The 13,521-nt window shown below is 40.7% G+C and overlaps 1 protein-coding gene across 5 annotated transcripts in view; it reads right to left on the bottom strand.

The window, feature by feature from the left end:
* Positions 1-13,030, bottom strand: part of LOC121530796 (calcium/calmodulin-dependent protein kinase type II subunit beta) — a 115,743-nt gene extending 102,713 nt beyond the window's left edge. For all 5 annotated transcript variants that reach the window (XM_041836035.2, XM_041836037.2, XM_041836036.2 and 2 more), the window contains exon 1: positions 12,744-13,030. In XM_041836035.2, coding sequence (XP_041691969.1) covers positions 12,744-12,805 — 62 coding nt within the window. In that variant the 5' untranslated portion in view covers positions 12,806-13,030. The remainder of the gene's footprint in view (positions 1-12,743) is intronic.
* Positions 13,031-13,521: the final 491 nt, after the last annotated feature.

Raw genomic sequence — 13,521 nt, 5'->3', positions numbered from 1 at the left:
AAGTTGCTTTGGATAAAACTGTCTGCTAAATGGCTTATTATTCTGTGGACAGGTGTCTTTTATACAGGTAACAAACTGAGATTAGGAGCACTCCCTTTAAGAGTGTGCTCCTAATCTCAGCTCGTTACCTGTATAAAAGACCTGGGAGCCAGAAATCTTTCTGATTGAGAGGGGGTCAAATACTTATTTCCCTCATTAAAATGCAAATCAATTTATAACATTTTTGACATGCGTTTTTCTGGATTTTTTTGTTGTTATTCTGTCTCTCACTTTTCAAATAAACCTACCATCAAAATTATAGACTGATCATTTCTTTGTCAGTGGGCAAACGTACAAAATCAGCAGGGGATCAAATAATTTGTTCCCCCACTGTACATATTTACAACTGTAACAATGATACATGTCCATTGGGGGGTGGGGGCAGGGTAAATGTCTGTTGTGGCCTTGTCAAATAGATGTAATTTACTATGATTTGTTAAAGGCCCAGTAGACTCAAAAACACGATATTCCTGTGTTTCATATATAGCGCCTTCAGAAAGTATTTATGCCCCTTGACCTGTTCCACGTTTTGCTGTGTTACAGCCTGAATTCAAAATGGATTAAAATAAAAAATAAAATCACCCATCTACACACACAATACCCCATAATAAGTTAAACACTTTCAATAGCAAATTTTCTGAAAATGAAATACACAACTATTGAATTTACATAAGTATTCACACCCCTGAGTCAATACTTTGTAGAAGCACCTTTGCCAGCGATTACAGCTGTGAGTCTTTCTGAGTAAGTCTCCAAGAACTTTCCACATCTAGATTGTGCAACATTTGCCCATTTTCTTCTTTTTTTTTTTCTTCAAGCTATGTCAAATTGGTTGTTGATCATTGCTAGACAACCATTTTCAGGTCTTGCCATAGATTTTCAAGCATATTTAAGTCAAAACTGTAACTCTGCCATTCAGGAACATTCACTGTCTTCTTGGTAAGAAACTCCAGTGTAGATTTGGTCTTGTGTTTTTGGTTATTGTCCTGCTGAAAGGTGAATTAATCTCCCAGTGTCTGGTGGAAAGCAGACTGAACCAGGTTTTCCTCTAGGATTTTTCCAGTGCTTAGTTCCAATCCGCTTCTTTTTTATCCTGAAAAACTCCCCAATCCTTAACGATTACAAGCATACTCATAACATGATGCAACCACCACTATGCTTGAAAATATGGGGAGTGGAACTCAGTAATGTGTTGTATTGGATTTTCCCCAAACATAACACTTTGTGTTCAGGGTAAAAAGTTAATTGCTTTGTCACATTTTTTGCAGCGTCTTGTTGCAAACAAGATGCATGTTTTGGAATATTTGTTTTCTGTAGAGGCTTCCTTCTTTTCACTTTGTCATTTAGGTTAGTATTGTTGAGTAACTACAATGTTGTTGATCCATCCACAGTTTTCTTCTATCACAGCCATTAAATAATATTAAACTCTGTAACTGTTTTAAAGTCACCATTGGCCTCATGGTAAAATCCCTGAGCGGTTTCCTTCCTCTCCGGCAACTGAGTTAGGAAGGACGCCTGTATATTTGTAGTGACTGGGTGTATTGATACACCACCCAAAGTGTAATTAATAACTTCACCATTCTCAAAGGGATATTCAATGTCTGCTTTTTTTAAAAACTCATCTACCAATAGGTGCCCTTCTTTGCGAGGCATTGGAGCATTTCGCTGGTTTTTGTGGTTGAATCTGTGTTTGAAATTCACTGCTCAGCTGAGGGACCTTACAGATAATTGTATGTGTGGGGTGCAGAGATGAGATAGTCATTCAAAAATCATGTTAAAAACTTTTATTTCATGCAACTTATTATGTGGGGGCGGCAGGTAGCTTAGTGGTTAAGAGTGTTGTGCCAGTTACCGAAAGGTCGCTGGTTCTAATCCCCGAGCCGACTAGGTGAAAAATCTGTCGATGTGCCCTTGAGCAAGGCACTTAACCCTAATTGCTCCTGTAAGTTGCTCTGGATAAGAGCGTCTGCTAAATGACTAAAATGTAAATGTAAATGTGACTTGTTAAGCATACTTTTACTCCTGAACTTAAAGAGTCATAATACCCATAAAGCCTAGTGGTCAAACAGGGAAATGATTCCAATCATTTTTCCACCATTCATTTTTCCCATATGGGATTTTAGAAACACTTAAAATAAGGGCTGTGTTTCGTTTAGGCTCACCCTGGTGTGACGTTTTGTGTAAATCTCTCTAGGACAAGATGACTTGGTGGAATGGTGGGGAAAAAGTAAAGGGGGGTGAATACTTTCTGAAGGCCCTGTATATTTCCAACCTATGAAGTTGGAATAATACTGTGAAATGTAGAAAATTATGATAATGCCCTTTTGTTGTAAAAACTGTTTGAAAAGACCGGCTGAAATTTGAGCCTGTTTTGGTGGGAAGGAGTTTTGGCCTTCCATGGGGACATCACCATGCAGTAAATTAGTTAATAGACCGATAAGAACGAGAGTTCCAAACCTCTCTGCCAATAACAGCTCATTTTCAGTTTTCCCCTCCCCACTCAAACCGCTCCCAGACAGTCCTATCAGACCTGGCGCCAGGATAAAGTGACTAAGGGGGCAGTTGAAATCGGCGAGGGGGCTAAATTTTTGGGGGTTGTTGCATTGAAATTATATTGAATTCTGCTTATATAATCACGCTATACCACAATAAACATAAAGTTCAAATGCAGAGACTCCGAGATCAGTGAAATATTTAGCACAATATCCAGCCCCCTACAGCTAGGCCGGTTTGGTAATGAATATAGGCTACAAGATAGGGCATTCACCAATTACAAACAGACTGTGTGAATGCAGCCACACACACAGCTGTCTTACCAAAATAATGCAATCTAAATGCTGAATGTAGTAGCCTAGTTATTCATGCATGCAAACAAAAATACTGAACAGCAGTTTGAATACCGACACAACTGTAAATGCGAATGCTAGTTAGCTACATTAACAGTAAACAAATGCAGTAAACCTAAACTTAGCCTACAGCCTACTACAGTGAGATGCAGCCATGCATAGCTGTCTTGCCAAATAAATAGGCCTATACAGGCCTGCTTCAAACATGGAAAATCATGCCGCTCGCTCATTAGTTCAGCAACACGTTGTAATATTGCAATTCCCTTCACAACACACTATCACAATAAATGCAATTCAAAATTTCTAAGGAAAAAACTATATCTCACCTGGGATTTGATCTTGTTGCAAACGGCAAAAAGTTATCTAAAAGGCCAGTTGAAATTTCAAGCGTGTTTTAGTAACTCTGAATAGCAGATCGTGACGTTTGACTTCTGCTAAAGGGTGACTGCAATTCCTGATTTGGTCTTGTTTTTCATCAATGCTCATTAAGAAATGCTACGCTGGCTTGACATTCCAAAGCATATCAATGTAATTTGCCAGCTGTTGATATCTGACGATGTGATTTGTAACTTTGCAAGTTAACGTTAGCTTCGTTAGGTTATGTTGGCTAGCTAGCTAACTAACTACCGCAGAGGCTAACATGACTAATGTTATGTGTTCTATTTAGAGTCCGATCTCATCAACATCTGCAGCGGCATCAACATCACGCTCAGCACCAGGAACTAGTGTGTCACCTTCTAAAATCTTATTAAAATCTTCTAAATCTTTCCATGACTCCATGATGAGCAAATAAATATAGGGGAGCTAGGCATAAACATGGTCTGTGTCTTGTTGTCATAGTTGGTGTGTTTACAAGTAGCCTACAACTTCTACTAGTCCCCTGTAGCTCAGTTGGTAGAGCATGGCGTTTGCAACACCAGGGTTGTGGGTTCGATTCCCACGGGGGGCCAGTATGAAAAATGTATGCACTCACTAACTGTAAGTCGCTCTGGATAAGAGCGTCTGCTAAATGACTAAAATGTTTTTTTTTAAATGTACTGTCGTTTTCTCTGTATTATGGAGGCTTAGTTGATTGTTAATGCAAGGCTTGAAGTCTAAATAGGAAAAAAGGAGGTATTAGCAAGAGGGGGGGGGGGTGACTGACTGGTGTCTGTTGTGGGTGGGTATTGTGTGTGAAGGTTAGTATGCATGATCTATCGACATGACGGGGGTTGGGTGGATATAGTACGTTGTTTGAGTGTGTATTGATGGGGACAAAGTAGTAATATGTTGGCTGATCACTGCCTACTGTGTGTCCTACAGACTAATCCTGCTGCTGATGATGATGACGATGACCTTTGACACCAGCTTTAGTAGTACAGAACCTGCAGACCCATTGGATGAAAGCGTTCAGCCTGGAATATGCTCAACATCATCTGACTTTGAAACAAGCTTGAGAAAACAAAATCACCAATACATTAAACTGTCTACACTAAACTGTCTACACTAAACTGTCTACATTAAACTGTCCTCAAACCTGTCACACCCTTGCAGTCAGTTTTTGGCATGGGTGAGAGGGGCTGTTAGTGTACCCTTCTAGCCTGTTCAGTGTTTGTCTACTCAACAGCAACACTGTAGGTGCTCATACACAACAATACACAACTAGACTGTCTACAAGTCAAGCCCCCCTCAAACTTTTCACATCTTTGCCCATCATCTTTCACATCTTTGCCTCATTATTGACTCTGAGTGTAACGAAAACACATACCAGTCTACTGTACCATTTTTTTGTCTACAGATTAACATGGTTTATTGTATGGTTACACATCCTCATGATCAGTCTTCATGTCTTTCCAAGAGACTTGCAGTACATACAAATCTTCTGCAAGAGGTCAATGCAGTGGGTGGTGAAGAACATCGCCACAGCGTCAAAGCCTGCTAAACCAGCTGCCATCACCCAACAAAAGAAGAGGTTCACCAGCTGAAGAACATTCCGGTACCTGCCTGGAACATTCAATCAACACAACATCCATATTCAGTTAGACTGATGTTGTAATATAAAATACACTGCTCAAAAAAATAAAGGGAACACTAAAATAACACATCCTAGATCTGAATGAATGAAATAATCTTATTAAATACTTTTTTCTTTACATAGTTGAATGTGCTGACAACAAAATCACACAAAAACGATCAATGGAAATCAAATGTATCAACCCATGGAGGTCTGGATTTGGAGTCACCCTCAAAATTAAAGTGGAAAACCACACTACAGGCTGATCCAACTTTGATGTAATGTCCTTAAAACAAGTCAAAATGAGGCTCAGTAGTGTGTGTGGCCTCCACGTGCCTGTATGACCTCCCTACAATGCCTGGGCATGCTCCTGATGAGGTGGCGGATGGTCTCCTGAGGGATCTCCTCCCAGACCTGGACTAAAGCATCCGCCAACTCCTGGACAGTCTGTGGTGCAATGTGGCGTTGGTGGATGGAGCGAGACATGATGTCCCAGATGTGCTCAATTGGATTCAGGTCTGGGGAACGGGCGGGCCAGTCCATAGCATCAATGCCTTCCTCTTGCAGGAACTGCTGACACACTCCAGCCACATGAGGTCTAGCATTGTCTTGCATTAGGAGGAACCCAGGGCCAACCGCACCAGCATATGGTCTCACAAGGGGTCTGAGGATCTCATCTCGGTACCTAATGGCAGTCAGGCTACCTCTGGCGAGCACATGGAGGGCTGTGCGGCCCCCCAAATAAATGCCACCCCACACCATGACTGACCCACCGCCAAACCGGTCATGCTGGAGGATGTTGCAGGCAGCAGAACGTTCTCCACGGCGTCTCCAGACTCTGTCACGTCTGTCACATGTGCTCAGTGTGAACCTGCTTTCATCTGTGAAGAGCACAGGGCGCCAGTGGCGAATTTGCCAATCTTGGTGTTCTCTGGCAAATGCCAAATGTCCTGCACGGTGTTGGGCTGTAAGCACAACCCCCACCTGTGGACGTCGGGCCCTCATACCACCCTCATGGAGTCTGTTTCTGACCGTTTGAGCAGACACATGCACATTTGTGGCCTGCTGGAGGTCATTTTGCAGGGCTCTGGCAGTGCTCCTCCTGCTCCACCTTGCACAAAGGCGGAGGTAGCAGTCCTGCTGCTGGGTTGTTGTCCTCCTACGGCCTCCTCCACATCTCCTGATGTACTGGCCTGTCTCCTGGTAGCGCCTCCATGCTCTGGACACTACGCTGACAGACACAGCAAACCTTCTTGCCACAGCTCGCATTGATGTGCCATCCTGGATGAGCTGCACTACCTGAGCCACTTGTGTGGGTTGTAGACTCCGTCTCATGCTACCACTAGAGTGAAAGCACCGCCAGCATTCAAAAGTGACCAAAACATCAGCCAGGAAGCATAGGAACTGAGAAGTGGTCTGTGGTCACCACCTGCAAAAAAACAGTCCTTTATTGGGGGTGTCTTGCTAATTGCCTATAATTTCCACCTGTTGTCTATTCCATTTGCACAACAGCATGTGCAATTTATTGACAATCAGTGTTGCTTCCTAAGTGGACAGTTTGATTTCACAGAAGTGTGATTGACTTGGAGTTACATTGTGTTGTTTAAGTGTTCCCTTTATTTTTTGAGCAGTGTAAAATGCCTAATATAATATCCTAACTCCGTTTCCGGAGAGGAAGGAAACCGCTCAGGGATTTCACCATGAGGCCAAGGGTGACTTTGAAACAGTGGCAGAGTTTAATGGCTGTGATAGGAGAAAACTGAGGATGGATCAACAACATTGTAGTTACTCCACAATACTAACCTAATTGACAGAGTGAAAAGAAGGAAGCCTGTACAGAATACAAATATTCCAAAACATGCATCGTGTTTGCAACAAGGCACTAAAGTAGTACTGCAAAAAACGTGGCAAAGCAATGAACTTTTTGTCCTGGATACAAAGTCTTATGTTTGGGGCAAATCCAACACAACACATCACTGAGTACCACTCTCCATATTTTCAAACATAGTAGTGGCTGCATCATGTTATGGTATGCTTGTAATCGTTAAGAACTGGGGAGTTTATCAGGATAAAAAAGAAACAGAATGCAGCTAAGCACAGGCAAAATCCTAGAGGAAAACCTGGTTCAGTCTACTTTCCACCAGACACTGGGAGATTAATTCACCTTTCAGCAGGACAATAAACTAAAATCACTTTAAGGTATAGTCACTTTAACTATACCTACATGTTATTTTACTGCTTTTATTTTTTACTTATCTATTTTTTACTTAACACTTATTTCTCTTAAAACTGCATTGTTGGTTAGGTTTTGTAAGTAAGCATTTCACTGTACGGTCTATACCTGTTGTATTCGGCGCATGTGACAAATACATTTTGATTTGAAATCTACACTGAAGTTGCTTACCAAGAAGACAGTGAATGTTCCTGAGTGGGCGAGTTACAGTTTTGACTTGAATCTGCTTGAAAATCTATGGCAAGACCTGAAAATGGTTGTCTAGCAATGATCAACAACCAATTTGACAGAGCTTGAAGAATTTTTAAAAGAATAATGGGCAAATGTTGCACAATCCAGTTGTGGAAAGCTCTTAGCTACTTATACAGGAAGACTCACAGCTATAATCACCGCCAAACATGCTCCGACAAAGTATTGACTCAGGGTGGTGAATACTTATGTAAATTAGATATTTCTGTTTTTCATTTTCAATACATTTTTTTAATATTCTAAAAACATGTTTTCACTTAGTCATTATGGGGTATTGTGTGTAGATGGCTGAGAAAATATAATAATTTTATCAATTTTGAATTCAGGCTGTAACACAACAAAATGTTGAATAAGTCAATGGGTTTGAAGATATATACAGTAGGGGAAACAAGTATTTAGTCAGCCACCAATTGTGCAAGTTCTCCCACTTAAAAAGATGAGAGATGCTTGTAATTTTCATCATAGGTACACGTCAACTATGACAGACAAATTGAGAAGAAAAAAATCCAGAAAATCACATTGTAGGATTTTTTATGAATTTATTTACAAATTATGGTGGAAAATAAGTATTTGGTCACCTACAAACAAGCAAGATTTCTGGCTCTCACAGACCTGTAACTTCTTCTTTAAGATGCTCCTCTGTCCTCCACTCGTTACCTGTATTAATGGCACCTGTTTGAACTTGTTATCAGTATAAAAGACACCTGTCCACAACCTCAAACAGTCACACTCCAAACTCCACTATGGCCAAGACCAAAGAGCTGTCAAAGGACACCAGAAACAAAATTGTAGACCTGCACCAGGCTGGGAAGACTGAATCTGCAATAGGTAAGCAGCTTGGTTTGAAGAAATCAACTGTGGGAGCAATTATTAGGAAATGGAAGACATACAAGACCACTGATAATCTCCCTCGATCTGGGGCTCCACACAAGATCTCACCCCATGGGGTCAAAATGATCACAAGAACGGTGAGCAAAAATCCCAGAACCACACCTAGTGAATGACCTGCAGAGAGCTGGGACCAAAGTAACAAAGCCTACCATCAGTAACACACTACGCCGCCAGGGACTCAAATCCTGCAGTGCGAGATGTGTCCCCCTGCTTAAGCCAGTACATGTCCAGGCCCGTCTGAAGTTTGCTAGAGTGCATTTGGATGATCCAGAAGAGGATTGGGAGAATGTCATATGGTCAGATGAAACCAAAATATAACTTTTTGGTAAAAACTCAACTCGTCGTGTTTGGAGGACAAAGAATGCTGAGTTGCATCCAAAGAACACCATGCCTACTGTGAAGCATGGGGGTGGAAACATCATGCTTTGGGGCTGTTTTTCTGCAAAGGGACCAGGACGACTGATCCGTGTAAAGGAAAGAATGAATGGGGCCGCCATGTATCGTGAGATTTTGAGTGAAAACCTCCTTCCATCAGCAAGGGCATTGAAGATGAAATGTGGCTGGGTCTTTCAGCATGACAATGATCCCAAACACACCGCCCGGGCAACGAAGGAGTGGCTTCGTAAGAAGTATTTCAAGGTCCTGGAGTGGCCTAGCCAGTCTCCAGATCTCAACCCCATAGAAAATCTTTGGAGGGAGTTGAAAGTCTGTGTTGCCCAGCGACAGCCCCAAAACATCACTGCTCTAGAGGAGATCTGCATGGAGGAATGGGCCAAAATACCAGCAACAGTGTGTGAAAACCTTGTGAAGACTTACAAAACGTTTGACCTGTGTCATTGCCAACAAAGGGTATATAACAAAGTATTAAGAAACTTTTGTTATTGACCAAATACTTATTTTCCACCATAATTTGCAAATAAATTCATAAAAAATCCTACAATGTGATTTTCTGGATTTTTTTTCCCTCATTTTGTCTGTCATAGTTGACGTGTACCTATGATGAAAATTACAGGCCTCTCTCATCTTTTTAAGTAGGAGAACTTGCACAATTGGTGGCTGACTAAATACTTTTTTCCCCACTGTATATATTTTTTAAAATATATTTTCCTTCTATATTATTTTCCTCTAACCCCACCATCCCTCCCCTAATTGGAGTAAACTAATGGACAACAACACTTAGGCTTCTACTTCCAGTTTATACATAGTATATAAATTTTACGGACACAGTACAGTTGAAGTTGGAAGTTTACATACACCTTAGCCAAATACATTTAAACCCAGTTTTTCACAATTCATGACATTTCATCCTAGTGAAAAATCCCTGTCTTAGGTCAGTTAGGATCACCACTTTATTTTAAGAATGTGAAATGTCAGAATAATAGTAGAGAGAATGATTTATTTCAGCTTTTATTTATTTCATCACATTCCCAGTGGGTCATCAGTTACATACACTCAATTAGTATTTGGTAGCATTGTTTTTAAATTGCTTAGCTCGGGTCAAACATTTTGGGTAGCCTTCCACAAGCTTCCCACAAGTTGGGTGAATTTTGGCCTATTCCTCCTGACAGAGCTGGTGTAACTGAGTCAGGTTTGTAGGCCTCCTTGCTCGCACACGCTTTTTCAGTTCTGCCCACACATTTTCTATAGGATTGAGGTCAGGGCTTTGTGATGGCCACTCCAATACCTTAACTTTGTTGTCCTTAAGCCATTTTGCCACAACTTTGGAAGTATGCTTGGGGTCATTGTCCATTTGGAAGACCCATTTGCGACCAAGCTTTAACTTTCTGACTGATGTCTTGAGATGTTGGTTCAATATATCCACATAATTTCCTTCTTCATGATGCCATCTATTTTGTGAAGTGCACCAGTCCCTCCTGCAGCAAAGCACCCCCACAGCATGATGCTGCCACCCCCGTGCTTCACGGTTGGGATGGTGTTCTTTGGCTTGCAAGCACCCCCTTTTTCCTCCAAACATAACGATGGTCATTATTGCCAAACAGTTATATTTTTGTTTCATCAGACCAGAGGACATTTCTCCAAAAAGTACGATCTTTGTCCGATGTGCAGTTGCAAACCGTAGTCTGGCTTTTTTATGGCGGTTTTGGAGCAGTGTCTTCTTCCTTGCTGAGCGGCCTTTCAGGTTATGTCGATATAGGACTCGTTTTACTGTGGATATAGATACTTTTGTACCTGTTTCCTCCAACATCTTCACAAGGTCCTTTGCTGTTGTTCTGGGATTGATTTGCACTTTTCGCACCAAAGTACGTTCATCTCTAAGAGACAGAACGCGTCTCCTTCCTGAGCGGTATGATGGCTGCGTGGTCCCATGGTGTTTATACTTGCGTACTATTGTTTGTACAGATGAACGTGGTACCTTCAGGTGTTTGGAAATTGCTCCCAAGGATGAACCAGACTCGTGGAGGTCTACAATTTTGGCTGATTTCTTTAAATTTTCCCATGATGTCAAGCAAAGAGGCACTGTGTTTGAAGGTAGGCCTTGAAATACATCCACAGGTACACCTCCAATTGACTCAAATTATGTCAATTAGCCTATCAGAAGCTTCTAAAGTCATGACATCATTTTCGGGAATTTTCCAAGCTGTTTAAAGGCACAGTCAACTTAGTGTATGTAAACTTCTGACCCACTGGAATTGTGATACAGTGAATTATAAGTGAAATAATCTGTCTGTAAACAATTGTTGGAAAAATAACTTGTGTCATGCACAAAGTAGATGTCCTAACCGACTTGCCAAAACTATAGTTTGTTAACAAGAAATTTGTGAAGTGGTTGAAAAACGAGTTTTAATGACTCCAACCTAAGTGTATGTAAACTTCCGACTTCAACTGTATATTTTACAATAGTTATCTTTTGTTTGTTTCTATTTGCCATATATTTTCAACTGTGCTCTTTCACAAAAGTTCTGAACCTTTCTATTCTCATAGTTTCTACAGATTGTAAATTAAAGATAAACATTTTTGCTAAGAGTTTTACTGTATTATTGACTAATTGACTATGACTTTTCAAATGACCTTGCAGTGCTATTCGCAGAGTTAGCTAAAGGTAAATGTTGCAATTCTTCAGCCATTATTGGAACCTGCGACCAAAAACAAGCTACATATGGACAGTACCAAAACAAATGATCTATTGAATCTGTCTCCTCGCAGAAATATATGCAGAGCTGGGATGGTTGTATCCCCCATATATATATATAACATTGGTTGCAATAATTTTGTATAATAATTTAAATGGAAAAACTCAGAGTTTTGAATCCGGTGTCATTTTGTGCATCAGTTCATAAACCATGTGCCATGGAATTGGTACATCAAAAATCTCTTCCCAACAACTGTATCTTGCAATCTATATTGCACAGCTGTCCATTTTTTGGTCTTTAAATGAAACTGGTATACTTTTTTTTATGTATCTCAATTTTCTTTAACCGATTTTGGTCTTTAATGCAACAGACAAGTTCTTACTTTCTCCCCCTTCCACTTGCCTCTTCCATTTATGTGTAATGCTGCAATTAGTTAGTTGTAATTTTGGGTGGAGCAGACATTTCCATATATTTTTGTTAGCTGCATGTGTGACATAACTCCACCAGTCCTATTTATGATATAATTTAAAAATATTATACAGTTTTTTTTTTTTTAAATCAAAAAATAAGTTTTTTTAAATCAATTAATATATTTGAGTTTAACCATAATATTTGTTGTAATATTTGTTCTGTCTTTTCTGGTGGATTACATTGAAATTGCAACCAACGTTCTATGTCTTGTTTTAAAAATAGCGATATTTTGGAGATTATTTCATTTTAAAATAACCGAAAGTGAGAGGTCGTAATCTGAATAAAAGGGAAAAGGCCACTTCCACATTATTAACACCAAACTACAGCCCCGCTCTTTGACAGCTCAAAATGTCACTTTCTCCCGGGCCGCTTCTAGTGGTTGCCTGAGAGAGAGGCGCGGTTTGGAGAGGGGTGTAGCTCGCCAACCGACGCGCTATAGTGCCCAATGCCCAGTGCCTAGAGTAGGCTTCTGGATACATTTTTGGATCGTTTTTCCTAATTTTTTGAAAGAGCGCAGGGAACAATAATTTATTGTGAGTGTGTGTGAGAGAGAGAGAGAGAGAGAGAGAGAGAGAGAGAGAGAGAGAGAGATTTGAAATGTCTTTATTATTTTGGAACATTTGTGAGTGTAATGTTTACTGTTCATTTTGTATTGTTTATTTCACTTTTGTTTATTATCTACTTCACTTGCTTTGGCAATGTAAACATGTTTCCCATGCCAATAAAGACCCTTAAATTTAAATTGAATTGAGAGAGATAGAATAGTATTTTGAGCGCCCTGTCACCCTTGCCTTGCGCTGCTGTCGAAAAAGACAACGGTAACAACACAAACCCGCACCCACGGCTCCGTGACGCAAGCAAACGACAACAGTCAGCCAGTCACACATTCCCAAATGTTTCATGCAAATTACCACAACAAATAAACTTACTTTCCCAGCTCTTCGTATAGCTGAAAATCGTCCGTGAATCGTGTACAGGTTGTCGCAGCCATGTCTCCGTATCTCGTGCTTCTCTCACGGCTGCTACTTCGCTTGATATGATCCTCCTGCGCGATATGTACTTTCTCTCAAAATCTTTCTGAGCTGCCGGCGATTCAAAGATAGCCTTGTACTGCAGCGGATAGGTTTCGGTTTGATAAGGAAGGCAGGCGAGCGACCAAGGTGGCTTGCTTGACCTCGTCTATCCCACAATCTTTCTACTTACTGTACTCTATCGTTCCTCACCCAGTGCGCTCGACTGCAAATGGTGAAGCGCTCCAAAGACCTGTGGCGAAACCTGCTCAGCGCTGCCCTCATTTGGGCGCTGCGCGTAACTACCCGTGTGTACTGTACCTCCAAATACGGGCAAACGTAATAGGCTATTTGTGTTTGGTGGAAAGGGGTATGATGTAGATTTAAATTATTTCAATTACAGGTATAAAATGCAATGGCAATGCATTACAAACAATAGCCTACATTGAAATCAATCTGTATGTATTGTAATTGTCTATAGGCCTAGGCCTAATTATAGGCCTATGTAATGTTAGAATAGGCCTACAGTCATGCAAGTATATTAAACAAATAATAATATAGAACATGTTAAAGGTACATGATTGTGGTATGGACCCAATGCATCCAGTTGCACTAAATCATATTGAGCTGTCAAATAACTTCATTTACACATGCTACAGGATGTGGTCTAACTTGCCATAATTCTAGAACAGCTTCA

This window comes from Coregonus clupeaformis, chromosome 18 (assembly GCF_020615455.1).
Source record: "Coregonus clupeaformis isolate EN_2021a chromosome 18, ASM2061545v1, whole genome shotgun sequence".
Lineage (NCBI taxonomy): Eukaryota > Metazoa > Chordata > Actinopteri > Salmoniformes > Salmonidae > Coregonus > Coregonus clupeaformis.
This window is presented reverse-complemented; position numbering and strand designations above follow the sequence as displayed.